Source organism: Canis lupus, chromosome 11 (genome assembly GCF_048164855.1).
Source record: "Canis lupus baileyi chromosome 11, mCanLup2.hap1, whole genome shotgun sequence".
NCBI lineage: Eukaryota > Metazoa > Chordata > Mammalia > Carnivora > Canidae > Canis > Canis lupus.
The window spans coordinates 59,076,797-59,097,502 of record NC_132848.1 but is presented as its reverse complement, the minus strand read 5'-3'; the positions used below and the strand labels follow the sequence as shown (position 1 = coordinate 59,097,502).

Here is a 20,706-nt window from a genome sequence, read left to right as displayed (position 1 = left end):
CTTGTATAATTAAACAGCTTAAAAGTCTAGTTTTTAATGTAATATGTGGCGCAAAATGTTTTTCCACAACAGGATTAGTTTTATTTGTTGAACTTGTGATTCATAGGTAGAAACAGTAAGTTAAAGTTTGCTGATATGATACTGACGTCTAAGAATTCAGTGGGCCGCAAGTTTTAAAAGATGCTGTATTCATGAAAAGAAATAGAAATGGAAGGAAGCATAAGGAAATTGGAAACAATTTGTTTCTTTTGAAGAAGAAAGCGTGAAGTTTTTAAGGGGAAGCAGGATTCAAAAATAGTGGTCACTGTCCAAACATCTTACCTCACAGAATGAATTTATATTTAAGACTTTTTATCCTCTAAAGCACATAAATATAACCCATAGGAATAACTTTGAATACAAAGAATACTGCTCAAGGCCAGGGCTTGATATTTCCATTATTGACTAATTAAACCAGTCCAGTTCTACCAGAATCTTTTTTAGTGGATAACACATTTTCTGAACCAGTTCTGAGCATCAACTAAAATTTTTATGGACACATTGCTCTGCATCCCATCCTTGAGATACTTGAGAGAGTCCCAAGAGAAATCATCGTACACAGAAGGAAAAATTTTTGGAGTGTATGTTGCTTGGAAATATCTTTGTTTCAAAGACCATATAAAATTTAGCAGAACTTAGTTTTATATTAGTACTGGCTATTCAGTATCCAAAAATAATATATATTTTGGACTTTTGCAGGGTTGCATGGTGTTGAAAGTAACTGAGTGTCAAGTGTGGTTGGAATTAAAATTCTGACTTTTATGTGAGCCTTTACAAGCAATTCTAACACTAGTATTTGATTCAGAAACTATTTTTGAACTTGATCAGCTTGAGGGCTACAGCCTATTGTTTTCCTACCAGGTATCTGTAAAGCATCTTTAAAATTAGCATTTTTAGAACATTAAGTATCCCATTACATTTTGGGGAAGTAAAACAATACATAGCTTCCAACTGAGGCATTTTTTTTTTCTGAGAATACATGAAAATAGCAAATGTAGCTTAATACAAGGAGGGGATTTTTTTGCTGATAATTGTTTTTTTTATTTTTTTAGTCATAGTAAAATGTATGTATAACATAAAACTCACCATTTTACTGAATGTTTAAGTGTACAGTTCGTTAGCATTATACCTTCACATTGTTGTGCAACCGTCACCACTACCGATTTCAGAACTTTTCTCATCTTCCAAAACTGAAGCTTTATACCTGTTAAACAGTAACTCCCTATATCTCTTTTATCCCCAGCCCTTGGCAATCACCATTCTCCACTTTCTGTCTTTATGAATTTGACTACTCTAGGACATAAGTGGAGTCATACAGGATTTGCTCTTTTATAACTGACTTATTTCACTTAGCATAACGTCTTTAAGGTTCATCCACATTTTAGCACATGTCTGAGTATCCTCTAACTTTTAAGACTAAATAATATTCCATTGTATGTATATACATCTTGTTTATTGATGGACACTTGGTTTGCTTCCACTTTTTGCCTGTTTTTTTTTCTTTAAGATTTTATTTATTTATTCATGAGAGACAGAGAGAGAAAGAGAGGCACAGACACAGGCAGAGGGAGAAGCAGGCTCCATGCAGGGAGCCCGACGTGGGACTCGATCCCTGGTCTTCAGAATCAGGCCCTGGGCTGAAGGCAGTGCTAAACCGCTGAGCCACCCAGGCTGCCCCATTTTTTTTTTTTTAAGATTTTATTTATTTATTCATGAGAGACAGAGAGAGAGAGAGAGAGGGGCAGAGTTTTTGCCTGTTGTGAAGAATGCTTTTATAAACACGGGTATACATATAACTGTTTGAGCCGCTGCTTTTTCAGTTCTTTTGCTGTCTATCCAGAAGCAGAACTGCTAGATAAAGTATGGTAGTTCTATTTTTAACTTTCTTAGGTCCTGCCATACTGTTTACCATAGTGTCTGTACTGTTTTACATTCCTACCAACAGTACACAGAGTTCCAATTTCTCCACATCCTCACCAACATTTATTATTTTCTGTTTTGGGGGTGGGGAGAAAGCTATTCTTTAAAGAGGAAATTTTAGTTTTTCTATCTTTATTTATGTTTTTATGTGGCTTATTTTGGTTTTACTTTTGATAGAACTGTGATCTATTCAGTCATTCGTGTTCTTATTGAAAACACTGTAATGTGTTGCTCATTTTATTGTTCTCTTGTTCAGTAGCTTGTTTCCTCTATTTTACTATAGTTTTTTCTCATAATCCTTTTTTTTTTTAATAAGAGAAAGCACTGAGATTACCAAGTGAAAATATAAGGAATTTGAGTAATCAAGAGCTTCAACTCTGGTGAAACACTTCCCTCAGGCCCCAACTTCCTACCCACATAACTTTTTAAAAAAATTAATTTATTTGAAAGAGAGGGAGAGAGTGGGAGGAAAAGCAGGAGGGAAGAATCTCAAGCAGACTCCACACTGAGCAAGGAGCCCAACACAGGGCTTGATCCCAGGACCCTGAGATCATGACCTGAGCCAAAATCAAGAGCCTGATGCTTAACCAATTGAGCCACCCAGGTGCCTGCACTTTTCCTATATCACAGCTTCCGAGGTATTCTTGGAATATTATCGTAATCTGTTCACTTAAGTATTAGTTATTAATAGAGTTAGAAATAACTAATAATAACTAATGCCCGTAACACATTAAGAACTTTATATAAAGATAAAAGAGAGCATACTTTTAAGTGGGAAAAACAATTTGTTGGTGATTATTTAGTCTTCCTCACAAGAGTTTTCATAGATGCAAGTAAAGCTATTTATTTATAGGTCAATTTTTAACACCAGACTTCTTTATGCTCCAGAAGGGGGCTGTCAATTCAGTAACCACTGTGAGGCACATGTAGCTATGTGAATTAAAATTAATCACTATTAAATAAAATGAGAATTTCAGTTTCTCAGTTGTACTAGCTACATTTTGGTATTCAGTAGCCACATATAGCTAGTGATTGCTGTATTCTAAAACACTGATATAAAACATTTTATCTGGGGATCCCTGGGTGGCGCAGTGGTTTAGCGCCTGCCTTTGGCCCAGGGCGCGATCCTGGAGACCCGGGATCGAATCCCATATCGGGCTCCTGGTGCGTGGAGCCTGCTTCTCCCTCTGCCTATGTCTCCGCCTCTCTCTCTCTCTCTCTCTCTGTGACTATCATAAATAAATAAAAATTAAAAAAAAAAAATAAAACATTTTATCTGATTATTCAACTTCAAAATTATATCTTCTCTCATTCTTTTTTCCATTTTGATAGTTTTTTCTATCCCTCAAGATTCTATAACCTTCATTCTGTATGCTTTAAGAAAGCCTAACCTATTTATAAAGCATAATCAGAATTCTTAAAAACTTTTACAGCTTGAATAAAGATGAAACTTAGTAGAAATTGTGGGTATTTTTAAGAGTAAAAGAAAAATTCTCATTGATTTATGTTGAAACTATATTAGAGGATGAGCTCCTAAAGATAGTATAAAAGAAGAAACAGTGGCTCTAGGGCTTAGAAAAGGGAAGTGTATGTGTTAAGTTTAAACCAAAGGCAAAGATATGGCAGTTGAATTGGGAGACCCTTCCAATGAGTCATAGTCATCATAACCCTGTTATTTTATGTGCTCATTGGCTCAGAAACTATATACATAGATCAACATATTTGGAAACATTTAGTTTATTTTGTAAAAAGATTTTATTTATTTGAGACAGAGAGGCAGGGATTGAGAGAGAGAGCCCAGAGTGGTAGAGGAGGGAGAGGGAGAGGAAGAAGCAGATTCGCTGTTAAGCAAGGAGCCAGGGCTGGATCCCAGAACCCTGGGATCATGACCTGAAGTGAAAGCAGACGCTTAACTGACTGAGCCACCCAGGCGCCCCTGGAAGCATTAAATTTAAAAATTGGGCACATCATACCTAAAAAGTTAATTTTGCTACAAATGGACTATCAGAAAGTCAACTTTAATTGTTCTCAGTAGACCTGTCAAATTTTATTTACTAGATTAAAAAAATTCTTGTTTTTAAATTGATTAATTTTCATCATCCCCCTTAAAAGTCAATTTCCTAGTCACAGAAACTGTATGTTCTTAGTAGTTTAATTTTAAATATTATTATATCGTTCTAATAATTTTGTTTTTATAGGATACAAAGCTTTTTGCACCATGAGAATGTGTTAAGTTAAATTGTAGGTAATAGAAGTAGAATGTTACAATTTGATATAATAAATATGTACAGTACAAAGCAGAACCTTGATAAGTTTCTTAATGATCAAAGAATCAATTTTTCTTTTCTGTGAGTATATTCTCTTCACTACTAGTTGGGTAATTGGCCCAGGAGATGCAACTAAGCTAGACAAGGCAGTGCTGTCTATTTTGTATGCACTTCTCATTTGGTAGCTGCAAGAATACAGTTATATGAGCAGTTGGATTGCAGTTTAAGAGTTGTAGATGGAAGGCAGAGGTATTAAGATGCATGTTAAACTGTTATTCAGTACTGACTGGAAAGAAAAAGGTTAGGTTTACATCATAATACTTTAAATTTATATAAAGATTTTTAAAAGTTATACAATAAAGAAATACTGCCTTTATTCAACTCAGTACATGCATACTTGTATATACACTCTTAAATTTTGCCCCTGGTAACTTTATATTATGGTAGAAACAAATCAAATATTTATTGTATTACCTTATAAATGTTGAACTGGGCCTCAAAAATAGGTTTCTTTAGTAAGATTGATAGAATGAAGATGTGGGAATGTATTGTAAGCTTGAAGTAAAAATTGCTTACAATTTTTTTTTTTCCCAAGAAGAAAGGCTGTTTTGTTTGATGATAGCCAAAGACTGACTGAGCTTTTTTGGCTGTATTCCGATTTCTGCCACTGACTCACTGTGTTTTTTGGCAAGTAACTTACCCTCCCTGAAACAAGTTCTTGATTCTTTACTTTTCTGTTTGTAAAGTTAGCATAATAATATTGTACTGACCTCAGATGGATTGTGTAATGGTTTCCCTCTTTAGAACTTTACAGCATAAAAATAGTATGGGTTTTTGGTGCTGTGCTTTTTAAATAAATATTTCTAAATTGTTATCTTTTCATTAGGTAAGTATATGAGACCATTTAAATGCAAAACAAACAAAACCCTCATTGTACTGTTCAAAACATAGCCAGGCTTCTTGGTCTGATGAGTTGTTAAGTTATTTATGACATATAAGGATTATATCCCATAAAATGTGAATGATCATTTTATTAATTTCTTTTAGTGTCAGAAAAAAGAAGAATTTATTGAAAGAATTCAAGGTTTAGATTTTGATACAAAAGCAGCAGTTGCCGCACATATTCAAGAGGTAATAACCTATATACAGTTTTTATATAAAAACTTTCATGAAGCTTGTGGTGTGTTTCTATCTCCCCAAATACTTGAAATCCTAGGACAAGCAAGAACAAATCAAGGTCAGATACAGATGGACCCTTCTGATAGACAAATTGTCAGCTTCTCTTTAGAGATAGCTTCTTAAAGGAATCCTCATGGCACAGTGCTAACTACAGTGTACTGTTGCCTTTATTCATAGGGACGTTAGGTAGAAAATGTTAGAGGAATGAAGTGTATGCCTTTGTTAGCACAGAATGAACAGTATTGTAAATGGAAGCAGCAGAAAGTGGATCACTGCCTGTAATTCAAAACTAAAGTGAGGTAAGATGATAGCTTGGTACTAAGTCATTCCAGTGATTTGTTTGAATGAATGGACATAGTATAATTTTTAATGAAGATATTAGTTGAATTATAACACATTAGTGATTTGTAACATCTGTATAAAAACTTCAGTCTAGGACATACTAAAATAGTTAACAGATGCTGTTTCTGCATCTATCTAATTACAAACTTTTAATCTTAAGCCTTTTTAGAACTAGATCATAAACTTTACATATTGATTAGAAAGAGAAGGAAAGGGAGAGAATTTTTAAATAGCAAAAATTGGTAGTGTTTAAAATACTCTCTATTTGAATAACCTGTGTTGAATATATCATCTTTCTTCTTCATTAGCATTCATAGAGTCCAGCTTTCTTGTCTGTAATATTGTTGTCAACAGTCAGCATATTAGTACTCCACAAAATACAGGAATTTTTTGGGTAGTTTTCCCTTATATATGTTTGTTTATCCTAGCTTTGTGGTTTATATTTTATTTTGAATAAATGCTAAGTATTGCAAGTTACTAAATTTACCATCATTCTTGAAAGTGTTATTTTTGTGGTTTCTTGTGAAAGTTAAAGCAGAGTATCAGAATCACAGAAAAAGAAAGCAAGAAATAAATATTATGTTTATGTAACTTTCCCATTCTTTTAAAAATCTTTGTGTTAGTTTCTCCTAAGATTTTATGGCATTGTTGTCTTCAGACTCTATAAAAGATGTAGCTTTTCAAGTATAAAAGTGCAATAACATGTATCCTATGGGATTAAAAAACTTTTGCTTTTGAATCAAGCACAATAAATTTAGTCTTACCTAAAGAAAAGTTCAAAAGTTCAATTAATTTTGTTAAAGCAGTTGTCAAACATACCAATTTTACCTTCTCCTAGCAATGCCTGCAATGTTTTACTTTTTAGTTGATACAAAAGCAAATATTTGTATATTTGTAGATAATATTTAGTAAAAATAATTCTTAGTATTAGCCTTTTCATCATTCATTAATTTCAAGGGTTCTTTAGGCATCATTTGTTTCTCATATTTTTGTGGTAAGGGATATATGATATTTGAGCTAATATTGTACTAAAATGAAATCAGTTTTTAAGTATTAGCCATTCTAAAAAATTGTTTATTTTGGTTGGTTTGCTAAAGGTAACCCATAATCAGGAAAATGTGTTTGACCTGCAATGGATGGAAGTGACTGATATGTCTCAAGAGGAAATAGAACCACTCTTGAAAAACATGGCATTACATCTAAAAAGACTTATAGATGAGAGAGATGAACATTCAGAGGTTTGTAATTTTCTTTAAGTATATTGTGAAAATTTGCTTTCCAAAAAAAGTGGTATCAGAGGGTTTTCAACATTGATACTCTGTTTCTTAGGGACAGGTAATAAAGTACTTTATGTCTGTTTTTGTGCAAAACAGGAACCAAAAAGGATAGATAAGAGCCCCAAATTGCTAGTAAAGAGATTGCAATTAGATTTTCTTTTCTCCTTTCTTTTAAATTATTATTATTTTGTTCCTGTGTTTTTAAGTCATTCCCACAGTTCTGGCAACAGTACAAAAGTGTGAAACTGAAAATACTATTGGTGTAAATGGAAAAATCATTGCCTTGAAGCAGGAGAATTTGCTTAAGGTTAATTTCTTAGTTTTATTGCCACATTTTGAGGTTGGAAAAATAAGTTTAATAAAAGGAGAATAACAGGTGTTCTGAATAAAGTGTCTCACAAAAGGTTTCGAGTTTTTATAGTTAGTAAATGAGGTGTGATTTTTTAAAAGAATTATTATAGGCTTCTGTAAGAGAGTACTTTGCTTTTTTAAAAGAGTAAAATGCACCAGGTTTTTTTGCCAGCAGTCTCTGAAAATCGCTAATAATTTTATAGGAGTCTAGACTTAGTGCATGTGATGGTGAGTAATATTTTGTTAATAGCAGATGAAAGTACTCTGCCATTCAGAAGAATGTGTAGCTTTGATCAGTTGTTCCATTTACTTGGGAGAGACAGGGTGTGTGTGTGTGTGTGTGTGTGTGTGTTTAGAGATTTGTTTGAGAGAGTGAAAGAGAGCATGAGCAGGAGGGACAGGGGGAGAGGGAGAAGCAGCATCTCAAGCAGACTCCGCACTGAGCATGGAGCCCAACATACCTCATTCCAGGACCCTGATTTCCTAACCTGCGCTGAAGCCAAGAGTTGGATCTTAACTGACTGTGCCATCCAGGTGCCCCTGGAAGAGACAGTTTTGAGCTTATTTACAGAGAATTTGGTTACTCTCTGGGCTAATGAAAGACTTGCCTAGGAGAAATTCCCGAAGATTTTTTTTCTGAGCAATACTTTCATGTTGTTATAGATGGGAATTTTCAGTTTCTCTTTAGGCATTAAAAGAGGGGGCAAAAGGCATTAAAAGAGAAGAAGAGATAGGAAATAAATATTTTAGAGCAACAACTAAATTTTTAAAAAACCTAAGGCAGTAAGACCAAAGGAAGAGTGAATTGAAAAATGTCCCTAATGTATATCACACCTATCCTGATATAGATTATTTTATTTTCAGTCTGAGTTTTGACCCATATGCTTTATCTTCTTTTTATATTGGTACCTTTTTACCACTTTATTCATTTTCTACAGCATTCTTCTATTTTTATTTCTTCTTTTTGTATTTTGATAAGGTGCCCTCCAGCTTCTGAGGGCATGTATGAATTGTTTGATCTCACTGCCATGAAGTTACTGATATGGGGTGAAGAAGGATATTATTTTGGAGAAATGAGAATGAAGTATTTGTTATGATCTTTTTAAAATTTTTAATTAAATTCATTTTGACAACATAGAGTATAACACCCAGTGCTCATCCCATCAAGTGCCCTCTTTAGTGCCCATCACCCAGCTACCCCATCCCCCTACCCACCCTCCCTTCTGCAACCCTTTGTTTCTCAGAGTTAGAGTATTTGTTATGATCTACGTCAAAACTAAGGAATATGAAACACTGTTGTGATTATTTGAAAAGTCGTTTAAGATGTATTATCCTGCCTCATTAAGCTTTTTAGTTGGATTTATTTTTTAACAAGAAAAAGATGATCATGTTTTCTTTTCTCAGGTATCTGGAAACAAGTTGCTAGCTGGCTTGAAGCTAGTTCTCTAGGGGAAATTTTTTTTTTTTAATTTTCTTTCTACCTTTTTTTTTAAGATTTTTATTTATTTATTCATGAAAGGTAGAGAGAGACACACACACACACACACACAGAGGTAGAGAGAGAAGCAGGCTCCATGCAGGGAGCCCGATGTGGGATTCGATCCTGGAACTCCAGGATCACACCCTGGGTCAAAGGCAGGCGCCAAACCGCTGAGCCACCCAGGGATCTCTAGGGGAAAATTTTTTAATTTGAATCACCAATGAACTAATTAGAAAAGATCCTTAAAAATAATTGTGAAAAATATTAGACAACTGTAAATACAATATATAAATGCAATAATTTTGTATTATTCAATTGGATTGAAACAAGTTCTTATTTAGATTTTCTCTTTAGCTCTATTTTTTCCTTCAAAATATTTTATATAAAATTTTATATAAGAAATAAAATAGAAGAACGTTGTATGTCACACTGAATAAACACATTGAAAGTATGTGTATTGTTGTGGTTTCTAATTTCTCTACAAAATTTACTAGGAGGAAAGAAAGGAATAAGTATCATATTCATAACATTTTTTGGAACACTTGAGAGTACAAAAGCAGCATGCTCATTTTTCAGTGCAAAGAAAATTTAAAAGACTTAAAAATATGAATAAAAAATCTGTACATTCGATTATTTTTAAGGTCTTTCTTTTCATTATGCAGAAAGAAAAATGGAACTTCCAAGAGTGGAAACATCATATCAGGTGTTACACATAGGTCTGGCCCTTTTCAGCTTGCAGACCCATCTCTCTTAAGAGGAAGGTGTCACTTAGTTTGAAGAGGGCCGTAGACCTCATCAGGGAGATACAGTGCTCTTGTTCATGTCATGCTTACCCACAAGCACCATGCTGAAGGAATAAAGTAGGATTTGCAGTAACATCCTGACCTACAGAGCTAGTGCTACAGGCATAATCTCTGCTCCTGTACTATTGATGGGGGCCAGGAACATGCCTATCAGATCCACTGTGATGATGTGTCAAAGATCTAGGCCACACTGTGATTGTGGAAGCATTCCCATCTGCAGGTAGCAGAGGAAGACTGTGGATATGGACACAATGAAGAGTCTTCTTTTCTCATAAAACTGATACAGAAGTCATAAAACTACTATTCTGACACCCACATTGACATTCATGGCTCTATGCCAGTCCAGGCCAGGTTGGATGGGCCGACTTGGGCAAGGCTACCCTGTAGCTTGTGGCCTCTGATGCAGCAGAACTAACAGGTGGTTCTGTTTATTGCTGCTGCTAGAACACATATAAGTGTTGCCTAGAGTGTTGGGTTTACTTTTTTGTCTGACTCTTACGTTAACTTGAAATTTGCAAATGTCCTTATTCTCAGCTGTCACAGACTGTACTGGCTTTGTGACCTCCTAGAAAATTTGAGCTTTGGAGGATGCTTTTTAGTATAACATTAATTAGAATTCTTTCTGTTTTGTTTCTTCCCTTGGGGGTCTCCAAGGAACCTGGACTGTCAGCTTATTAATAAGTTAAGCAATGTATTCCTTCATACTTGGCCACTTAATTCTAGAAGGTTCCATATCAACAAAGGAGGCTAGTTGGCTACTCCAGGCCTTTTTATCCATACACGTTGTATATTTTGGTGAGCAGTAACATTCCAGGAGTTAAAGTAGGCACCATCTATGTACTTAAATATCCTCTATTTGTTGGCATGGCAAGGGTAGGACACTACTTTTCAGTCAGTAGTAGGAAGCTTCAGAGTTACTCAGAGGAAATGTCCTTCCTTGTCAAAACAGAGAGTCCTTTTTTTCTGTTTTGATTGATCCTTTGCTGTAATTCTTTCACTTCAGTCTAGAACGTGTAAATTTGGTCATTCTTTTTAATTACTCTTCACTTCTTATTAATTCTGTGTAGCATATATTTCTTAAGTCCTCTTCTTTTACTGAAAACCAAATAGGAGATTTTAATTAATTTAAGATCTCTTTATTGTCAGTTTATTTTATGCCAAGTGTTATATTTATAATATACTATCTTTTTAAGTCTATACAAAAACCCAAGCTTATAAATGAAGATACTTGGGCTCAGAGAAGTTAAACAGTTTGCCAAGTCTAATTCCAACCCCCATGTTCTTGTTTATAAAACTTTTGCCCAAATCCATGATTGTGTTGAGCACGTCTCTGATTCTTTTCTTTAATTAGGAATTCTGCAAGTAGAGTTATTAAGTCACCTGAGTTTTTTTCTTAGCTTTTGTATCTTTTTATGTTCATTCTTCAGTGTATATTAATGAATACAGGTGTTTTTGCAAGATCTTGTGCTAAGAGTGCTTGGGAGCAACAAACCGATAAACTTTCAAAAAAAGGATCAAAGATCTTTACAATCTAGTGGGGAATTTATTTTAATAAAATAATTGGTTTTTTTTAAATTAAGTTTTTATTTAGATTCCAGTAGCTGACAAAGTGTAATATTAGTTTCAGGTGTAGAATTTAGTAATTCAGTACTTAACTACAGCATTTAGTGTTCATCACAGGAAGTGCAGTCTTTAATCTCCATCACCTATTTCATTTATCCTGGCACCTCCCCTCTGGTAACCATCAGTTTGTTCTCTATAGTTAAGGATATAAGAGAGGTTTGCCACTCTCCTTTCCCCCACTCTTTGTTTTGTTTTGTCTCTTAAATTCCACATATGAGTGAGTTATTTCACTTACTATAATACTCTCTAGCTCCATTCATGTCCTTGCAAGTGGCAAGATTTCATTCTTTCTTATGGCTGAGTAATACTCCATGATACACACACCCCCCACATCCTCTTTATCCATTCATCAGTCGATGAACATTTGGGCTGTTTCCATAGTTTGGTTTTTGTAGAGAATGCCGCTCTAAACGTTGGGGTGCGTGTATCCCTTTGAATTAGTATTTTTGTATTCCTTGAGTAAATACCTACTAGTATTGAGTAGTATTTGCTGGGTTATAGGGTGTTTCTATCTTTAACTTTTTGAGGAACCTCCATGCTACTTTCCAAAGTTTGCATTCCCACCAGCAGTGCAAAAGGGTTCCCCTTTCTCCACATCCTTGCCAACACCTGTTGTTTCTTGTGCTTTTGATTTTAACCATTCTGACAGGTGTAAGGTGATATCTCCTTGTAGTTTGGATTTGTTTTCCCTGATCATGAGTGATGTTGAGCATCTTTTCCTGTGTCTGTTGGCCATCTGGATGTCTTCTTTGGAAAAATGTCTATTCATGTCTTCTGTCTGTTGTTTAATTGGATTATTCATGTTTGGTGTTGGGTTTTAGAAGTTCTTTATAGATTTTGGATATTTACCTTTTATCACTGGCAAGTATGTCATTTGCAAGTATCTTCTCCCACTCTGTAAGTTGCCTTTTAGTTTTGTTGATTGTTTCCTTCACTGTGCAGAAGCTTTTTATTTTGATGAAGTTCCAGTAGTTACTTGTCTTTGTTTCCCTTGCCTCAGAATTTGCTACGGCCAGTGTCAAAGAAGTTACTGCCTGTGTTCTCCTGTAGGATTTTTAGTTTCAGGTCTTGCAGTTAGGTCTTTAATCCATTTTGAGTTGATTTATGTGCTTGTATAAGAAAGTGGTCCAGTTTCATTCTTTTATGTTTATTCATGTGACTGTCCATTTTAACACCATTTATTGAAGAGACCATCTTTTTTCCATTGGATATTCTTTCCTGCTTTGTTGAAGATTATTGACTGTATAGTTGTGAGTTCATTTCTGGGTTTTCTATTCTGTTCCATTGACCTACATGTCAATTTTTATACCAATACCATACTGTTTTGATCACTAGACCTTTGTAATATAACTTGAAGTCTGAAATTGTGATGCCTCCAGCTTTGCTTTACTGTAATAAAATTTTAAAAGTTAAAAGTACCCAAAAAAGACATATATCTAAATACTAACTAAGGAAGATGTTACTTACAACTGCTAGTGGAATGTCTAGGATCAAAAGTGTCAGGGAAGGCTTATGAAATTATTTTATGCTTTATGGTTTTTTTTAAGATTTTATTTATTCATGAGAGACACAGAGGGAAGAGAGGCAGAGACATAGGCAGAGGGAGAAGGCTCCCTGTGTGGTGTCTGATGCGGGACTCAATCCCAGGACCTCGGGATCACAACCTGAGCCAAAGGCAGGCACTTGACCACTGAGCCACTCGGGCATCCCTATATTATGCTTTAATGACATTTTTTTTTGTCAGGTTTAAAAAAACATGTTTGGAGGCCTTGAGCTAAAGGAACTATTACCATTAGAGAAAAGTCATATTGTCTATAAAACCTTTAATGCCTCTGGGTACTCTTGACTCTTAGTACTAGGTTTCTTTTTTCTTTTTAGAAAATATTTTGCAGCCTGTAGTTGTTTTGTACACTGGCATCTGGAAACTTTTTTTTTAAAGATTTATTCAGAGAGACACAGAGAGAGAGAGAGGCAGAGACATAGGTTAGAGGGAGAATCAGGATCCCTGCAGGGAGCCCGATGCAGGACTTGATCCTGGATCCTGGGATCACTCCTGAGCTGAAGGCAGATGCTCCACCACTGAGCCACCCAGGCATCCCTGGAAACTCTTGATATCTCCATAATACCACCTACTAAGTTCAAATGTAATACATGTCTTCAGTACTTTTCTTGAGTTTCATATTTTGTGAGTCATTCAGTTAAATAATTTTGAGCAGCTATTTTTGGGCTCAGTACTATGTTAAATGAAATCAGAGATACAGAGGAGTTACAAGAAAGATCACATCAGGGGGATCAATGGGTGGCTCAGTGGTTTGGTGCCTGCCTTTGGCCCGGGGCGCGATCCTGGAGTCCCAGGATCGAGTCCCGCGTCGGGCTCCCGGCATGGAGCCTGCTTCTCCCTCTGCCTGTGTCTCTGCCTCTCTCTCTCTCTCTCTCTCTCTCATAAATAAATAAATAAATCTTTAAAAAAAAAAGAAAGAAAGAAAGAAAGAAAGAAAGAAAGAAAGAAAGAAAGAAAGAAAGAAAGATCACATCAGGTTTATGGGAGAAAAAAATCACATCGTAAATGAAAAACATAAGATAGCATATAATTCTAATTTGTGCATAAAACAAATATTAAGTATTACGCACAGGCACTATTATTAGAGTCAGAAGGTGTTAGAAGGCAAGATTAAAGATAATGGAGACAGTAAGAAAATATATAAATGAAAATTGACTCGATGAAGGTTGAGCCTAGACTGGTATAGAGATTATTACTAACATTATTCATAGAGACAGACACTTGGGCTGGACATATTGAATAGGTGGATAAGAAGTAGTGTCAATAAACATATAAACTACCCTTAAATATGTAGCAATGAAAGAGAAGTAGAGGGGTAACAAGGGAAATGTCTTTTTTTCCTAGATAGAAGGTACTTATATATGTTTGAAGAACAAGGAGAAAAAAGCCAGTAGGAAAAGAGAAGTTGAAAACATTCCAGAGGAATGGCTCAGTGGTTGAGTTGAGCGTCTGCTTTTGGCTCAGGGCGTGAATCTGGAGTCCCGGGATCAAGTCCTGCATCGGACTCCCTGCATGGAGCCTGCTTCTCCCTCTGCCTGTGTCTCTGCCTCTCTCTCTAGGTCTCTCATGAATAGATAAATAAAATCTAAAAAAAAAAAAAAAAGAGAGAGAGAGAGAGAGAGAGAGAGAAAGAAAACGTTCCAAAAATAAGGACTATATGTTGGGAGCAAAAGGTGCATAAAAATGGAGGATTTAATCTCAGTTCGTTTTGTTTCTTTGACAAGTTGGAGGAGAGGTCACTTGTTGAAAGCGATAATAGCAGTTTACAGGTGGAGGCTTAAGTAGAGTAAAGGGAATATGTTTAAAATAGTCATTGTAGAGAAATTTGTCAAGAAATCAACAAAGTTTTCAATTAAAGAATTGATGGGCAATGAAAAGAGCTTAACTGAAAATAGATGGCAAGATATGTTGTAGGACTGTATATTTCTTGGACAAGGAATAAAAAAGAAATGATGGTAAGGAAAATGACATAGTATTTGAGTCAAAGACTCAAACACTTTTGTTTTTCCCCAAAATAAGGATGACAGTTAAGCATTTAATTGTAGTTTCAGGCTGAGTAGGAACTCTAGAGTAGCCAGGAATAATCTGGACAGAAAGGAGGAGTTGAGTGATTAAAGGTTCAGGCATAGGTATGGTGCCATTGGAGTAATGCTAGTAATGGAGTCATGGCACAGAGAGGAATGATTCCTTCACTGGAAGAGTCTGTATTGAGTGGAGTTGCAAAGAGAAAAGGCCCTGAGAAGTCGTGTTCTATAGTTCATCCATAGGGATACTGGGATTTGCAAAAGCAGTAGTTGGACAGACTTTGATTAGGTGCTGAAATATATTCCAAGAAAAAGAAATGAATTCTGATGGGTGGTTTAAAAAAACAAAAAAGAAAAGAAGGATAAAAGTAATGATTTAGTGAGGACGTTATAAGACTTGGTGATAAGAAAGCAAAATGGTGATTTCATGGTCCTGAGGTAGTTACTCCTGCCTGGAGTAATACAGTTGAAATTACTCCCCAAGACAATATCTCTCTGCCTCAGAAGTTTGAAAGAAAAGCTGAGAAATTGGTTTAGAATAAGAGAATTTTCCAATTAAAGGAAAATTGGAAGAATGGAGGAATATGATAGAGTGAGGTAAATAGAATTAAGTAGCCCTTGAAGTTCAGAATTGGGGAAAGTAGAATGAGATTTGTATCCCGTGGAGAGACTAGAGAAAGAAATAATGGAACTGTTGAGATGAGATGCAGATTATAATTAGTATTGTAAGAAAGAGAATATAGGATATGGAGTCAAGAGACTGGCCCTGGAGTCTTAGCATTGCTGTAACTAGTTTTGTGATTGTTGAAAAATCAGTCTCTGCCTTAGTAACATTACTTGCAGAATTAAGCGATTGAACTGAATCTCTGAGATTCTCTTGGGTCCCTCTGAGATCCCTGTTTACAGTTCTAGAGCAATATTGTCTAATTCTACAGTGATGGCGAAATTGTATTTCTGTGCTGTCCAATATAGTAACCACTACCTACATGTGGCTGTTATAAGTTTAAAATGTGACTAGTGTGAGGAAGGACTTGTATTTTTAACTTTTAAAATTTATAATTAAATAGCCCCTTGTGCTACTGGCTATCATATTGGACAGCATAGTTGTAGACATATTGCTCTAAAATAAAGAACTATTGTAGTTTTTTTATAGGTTGATTTCTTTCCTGTGTCAACAGGTCTTATACCTTTCAATCTATATCTTGTATCTTTCTAGTTGCTATCTAGTTGCTCTCTAGTGTAGTTCTTTTTTTTTTTTTTAAGTGTAGTTCTTTTACCATAATTGATTTCCTTTATTAAGAAATTTAGGAAGAGTAAAAGGTATTAATTCATTGTTCTCATGTTATTTAGTAAATAGCTAATCCATAACTGTTGTATGAAACTTTTTAAAAAGAGAGCTAAGTATCACAAAGTTTTTTTTTTTTTTTTAAAGATTTTATTTATTTATTCATGAGAGACACAGAGAGAGAGGCAGAGACATAGGCCAAGGGAGAGGCAGGCTCCTTGCAGGTAGCCCAGTGTGGGACTTGATCCTAGACCCTGGGATCATGCCTTGAGGTGAAGGCGACGCTAACCCGCTGAGCCATCCAGGTGTCCTACACAAAGTTATTTTTGACTAATGAATTGTTTTTGATATTATAAGATAGTACTTAGACTTAATGAATAATGTTGATGTGCTTAGTTCTCTGATATGTAGAATACTAACAGTGATTCTTTATTTCTATATTTCCTTAGACAATCGTAGAACTCTCTGAAGAAAGAGATGGTCTTCATTTTTTACCCCATGCCTCTTCATCTGCACAGTCACCCTGTGGTTCTCCAGGCATGAAGCGAACAGAAAGTCGACAACATTTGTCAGTGGAACTGGCAGATGCTAAGGCAAAGATAAGAAGGCTTAGGCAGGAATTGTAAGTTGGTGATTCTCAAGGCTTATTGAATTTACATGGTCGCAAAGATGACCTAAAAATGTTTTTCAGCTTATGGAATATATATCAGTTGTTCCAACTGCTAGCTTGTGTCAGAATACTAGAAAAAAGTATTTTGTCAAAATGAGAAAAATAAGGAGACTGGCATAAAGTTTTCCTAATCCTAAACCTTACCAATTTAAAGGTTGTCCTTTATTTTGAATTTATGTCCTTCCTGCCTTTCTTATATTAAAATGATCTTTCTTGTATAAAATATATTGTTCTTCCTTGGCAAATTTTTTAAATTTAATTTTTATATTCTTTGAAATCCACAATACTGGCAACCACGGGTACAGATCAGTTAAGTTTAGCTCTTTTAAAATTAATGTTATAAAAGACTGAATTTTTGGCATACAGTATTACAAAAAAATAATTTTGTGTATTCTGTATTGAGTAATTGAAATGCCTGAGTCATGTATTTCGACACGGTAAGTATTCAGATTGGTTAGTGCTGATGAATTTATATTTATTTAACTTTCAAAGAACATTTGAGAAAAGTCAGTGTAAATATCATATAAGCATTCCTTGGTGAATTACATGTAAAGACATAATGAGTCTCTGCTGGAGTTTTTTTTTTATTTTGTACTTCAAAAAGAACAAAGGATTTTTATGCGTGGGACTTTTTTTCTTTTTGGTTTGTTTTGCTGGGATTTGGGCTTCAGAGTATAGTGTTAAAATTTAAAGCCACAATGTAACAATTAAGTTTATTTACTGATTATTTAAAGCAGTTAGTTTAAGAAAGTGATTGAATATGCAAGGTAGAAAAAATATACGGTCTATAGGAAAATTTGAAAACAAAAAAAAATACAGCTTTCATTGTGGATGTCTGCACTATTATGTATCTATTGAAGTGAACACGCCCAGGATATTCTATAAACAGCTGCACCAGGAAAATTAGGGAAGAGATTGCTGTTATTAGTTTGACTGGCAGTTAATGGATAGCCTAAACAGTGAACACTAGTTCGTGCCATATAATTTAGCACAATCTTCTCTAGTCTTTAGATAAAGCATGCAATTAGAACTGCAGTGATGGTTGTGAATTCATTTAACATTTTGCACTATATTACAATTTGATTTTTAAATGAAATTTACTTGGGCATGGAATGTATTAAAATCCTAAACAACTTAGATTGATAAAATTGGTTTCTCATGCTGACTAGAAAATTTAAATGATTATTAATGAATAAATAAAGATGCCAGATACAGCAAGTATTCCCAATAAGTATCATTTCATCAAAAATCATCTTTTTGTCCTTTGAAAATGTGTTCCTTCATGGATTTCTTTTATTAATGTTTAAGTCTTTTTGTTGGGACAGATCTTTCCAAAATAATGAAGTGTGGAAATCATGGTGGATTAAAATAGTTCAGGTTGCCTGGTACCTAATGGAAATAAATAATTACAATGAGAACATGCAAGTCAACTAATATCATACTTACAGGTGATATGTTATAATACGATTGCTTTTGTTTTATTAACAGAGAGTAGAAATACGATTTGCAATTTTTTTTCTTTCTAAATTTTTATTTAAATTCTAGTTAACATATAGTGTAATATTGGTTTCAAGAGTAGAATTTAGTGATTCATCACTTAAACACAACACCAGTGCTCATCACAGCAAGTGCCTTCCTTAATACCTGTCACCCATATAACCCATCCCCACCCACCTCCCTTCCGGTAATCCTCAGTTTGTTCTCTATCATCTCGGATGGTTTGCTTCCCTCTCTTTTTTTTCCTTCCCATATGTGCATCTGTTTTGTTTCTTACACATAGGAGTGAAATCCTATGGTATTTTTCTTTCTCTGATGGACTGATTTCACTTAGCATAATACACTCTAGCTCCATCCACGTCATCGCAAATGGTGAGATTCTTTGTGATGGCTGAGTAATACTCCAGTGATAAATATATACATCACATTTTTATCCATTCATCATGGATGGACATTCGGGCTCTTTCCATAGTTTGGCTATTTTTGTTTTGTTTTGTTTTTTAAAGATTTTATTTATTTATTCATGAGAGACAGAGAGAGAGAGAGAGAGAGGCAGAGGCAGAAGCAAGCTCCATGCTGGGAGCCTGATGCAGGACTCAATCCCAGGACTCCAGGATTATGCCCTGGGCCGAAGGCAGGCGCTAAACCGCTGAGCCACCCAGGGATCCCCCTTTTGTTTTTTAAAAGATTTGATTTATTTAGTTGACAGAGAGAAAGCACAAGCAGAGAGAGGAGTAGAGGGAGATGAAGAGGTAGGATCCACTGAGCAGGGAGCCCAATGTGGGGCTCAGTTCCAGGACCCCGTGGTCATGACCTGAGTTGAAGGCAGACACTTAACCAACTGAACCACCCAGGCACACCCATAGTTTGGCTATTATTGATAATACTGCTGTAAATATCAGGGTTCATTTATCCCTTTGAATTGTATTTTTGTATCCTTTGGGTAAATACCTAGCAATATAATTGCTGGGTTATAGGGTAGTTCTATTTTTAACTTTTTGAGGAACCTCCAAACTGTTTTCCAGAGTGGCTACACGAGTTTGCATTCTCACCTAATTTGCAATTTGGATGGAAGGATTAGTTTCTTCTAAATTTCACTTTTATGCAGTAGTTAGTACACTATCAGGCTCCCCTTTGTAATTCTCTCTGCCTCCATGGATCCTATATTTTCAACATTTTTCTCCCATACAAATTATTAATTCTTTTTTTTAATTTATTTTTTATTGGTGTTCAATTTACCAACATACAGAATAACCCCAAGTGCCCGTCACCCATTCACTCCCACCCCCCGCCCTCCTCCCCTTCTACCACCCCTACTTCGTTTCCCAGAGTTAGCAGTCTTTACGTTCTGTCTCCCTTTCTGATATTTCCCACACATTTCTTCTCCCTTCCCTTATATTCCCTTTCACTATTATTTATATTCCCCAAATGAATGAGAACATATAATGTTTGTCCTTCTCCGACTGACTGACTTCACTCAGCATAATACCCTCCAGTTCCATCCATGTCGAAGCAAATGGTGGGTATTTGTCGTTTCTAATAGCTGAGTAATATTCCATTGTATACATAAACCACATCTTCTTTATCCACTCATCTTTCGATGGACACCGAGGCTCCTTCCATAGTTTGGCTATTGTGGCCATTGCTGCTATAAACATCGGGGTGCAGGTGTCCCTGCGTTTCATTGCATCTGTATCTTTGGGGTAAATCCCCAACAGTGCAATTGCTGGGTCGTAGGGCAGGTCTATTTTTAACTCTTTGAGGAACCTCCACACAGTTTTCCAGAGTGGCTGCACCAGTTCACATTCCCACCAACAGTGTAAGAGGGTTCCCTTTTCTCTGCATCCTCTCCAACATTTGTGGTTTCCTGCCTTGTTAATTTTCCCCATTCTCACTGGTGTGAGGTGGTATCACATTGTGGTTTTGATTTGTATTTCCCGGATGACAAGTGATGCAGAGCATTTTCTCATGTGCATGTTGGCCATGTCTATGTCTTCCTCTGTGAGATTTCTCTTCATGTCTTTTGCCTATTTCATGATTGGAGTGTTTGTTTCTTTGGTGTTGAGTTTAATAAGTTCTTTATAGATCTTGGAAACTAGCCCTTTATCTGATATGTCATTTGCAAATATCTTCTCCCATTCTGTAGGTTGTCTTTTAGTTTTGTTGACTGTATCCTTTGCTGTGCAAAAGCTTCTTATCTTGATGAAGTCCCAATAGTTCATTTTTGCTTTTGTTTCTTTTGCCTTCGTGGATGTATCTTGCAAGAAGTTACTGTGGCCAAGTTCAAAAAGGGTGTTGCCTGTGTTCTTCTCTAGGATTTTGATGGAATCTTGTCTCACATTTAGATCTTTCATCCATTTTGAGTTTATCTTTGTGTATGGTGCAAGA

At 35.5% G+C, this 20,706-nt stretch overlaps 1 protein-coding gene and 1 pseudogene across 14 annotated transcripts in view; one reads left to right on the top strand and one right to left on the bottom strand.

Annotated features, from left to right (window-relative positions):
• Window positions 1-20,706, top strand: part of CCDC88A (coiled-coil domain containing 88A) — a 138,824-nt gene that overhangs the window by 44,540 nt on the left and 73,578 nt on the right. For all 14 annotated transcript variants that reach the window (XM_072768414.1, XM_072768413.1, XM_072768416.1 and 11 more), the window contains exons 6-8: window positions 5,274-5,357; window positions 6,845-6,985; window positions 16,601-16,773. In XM_072768414.1, coding sequence (XP_072624515.1) covers window positions 5,274-5,357; window positions 6,845-6,985; window positions 16,601-16,773 — 398 coding nt within the window. The remainder of the gene's footprint in view (window positions 1-5,273; window positions 5,358-6,844; window positions 6,986-16,600; window positions 16,774-20,706) is intronic.
• LOC140600482 (sushi repeat-containing protein SRPX pseudogene) lies at window positions 9,562-10,936 on the bottom strand (annotated as a pseudogene).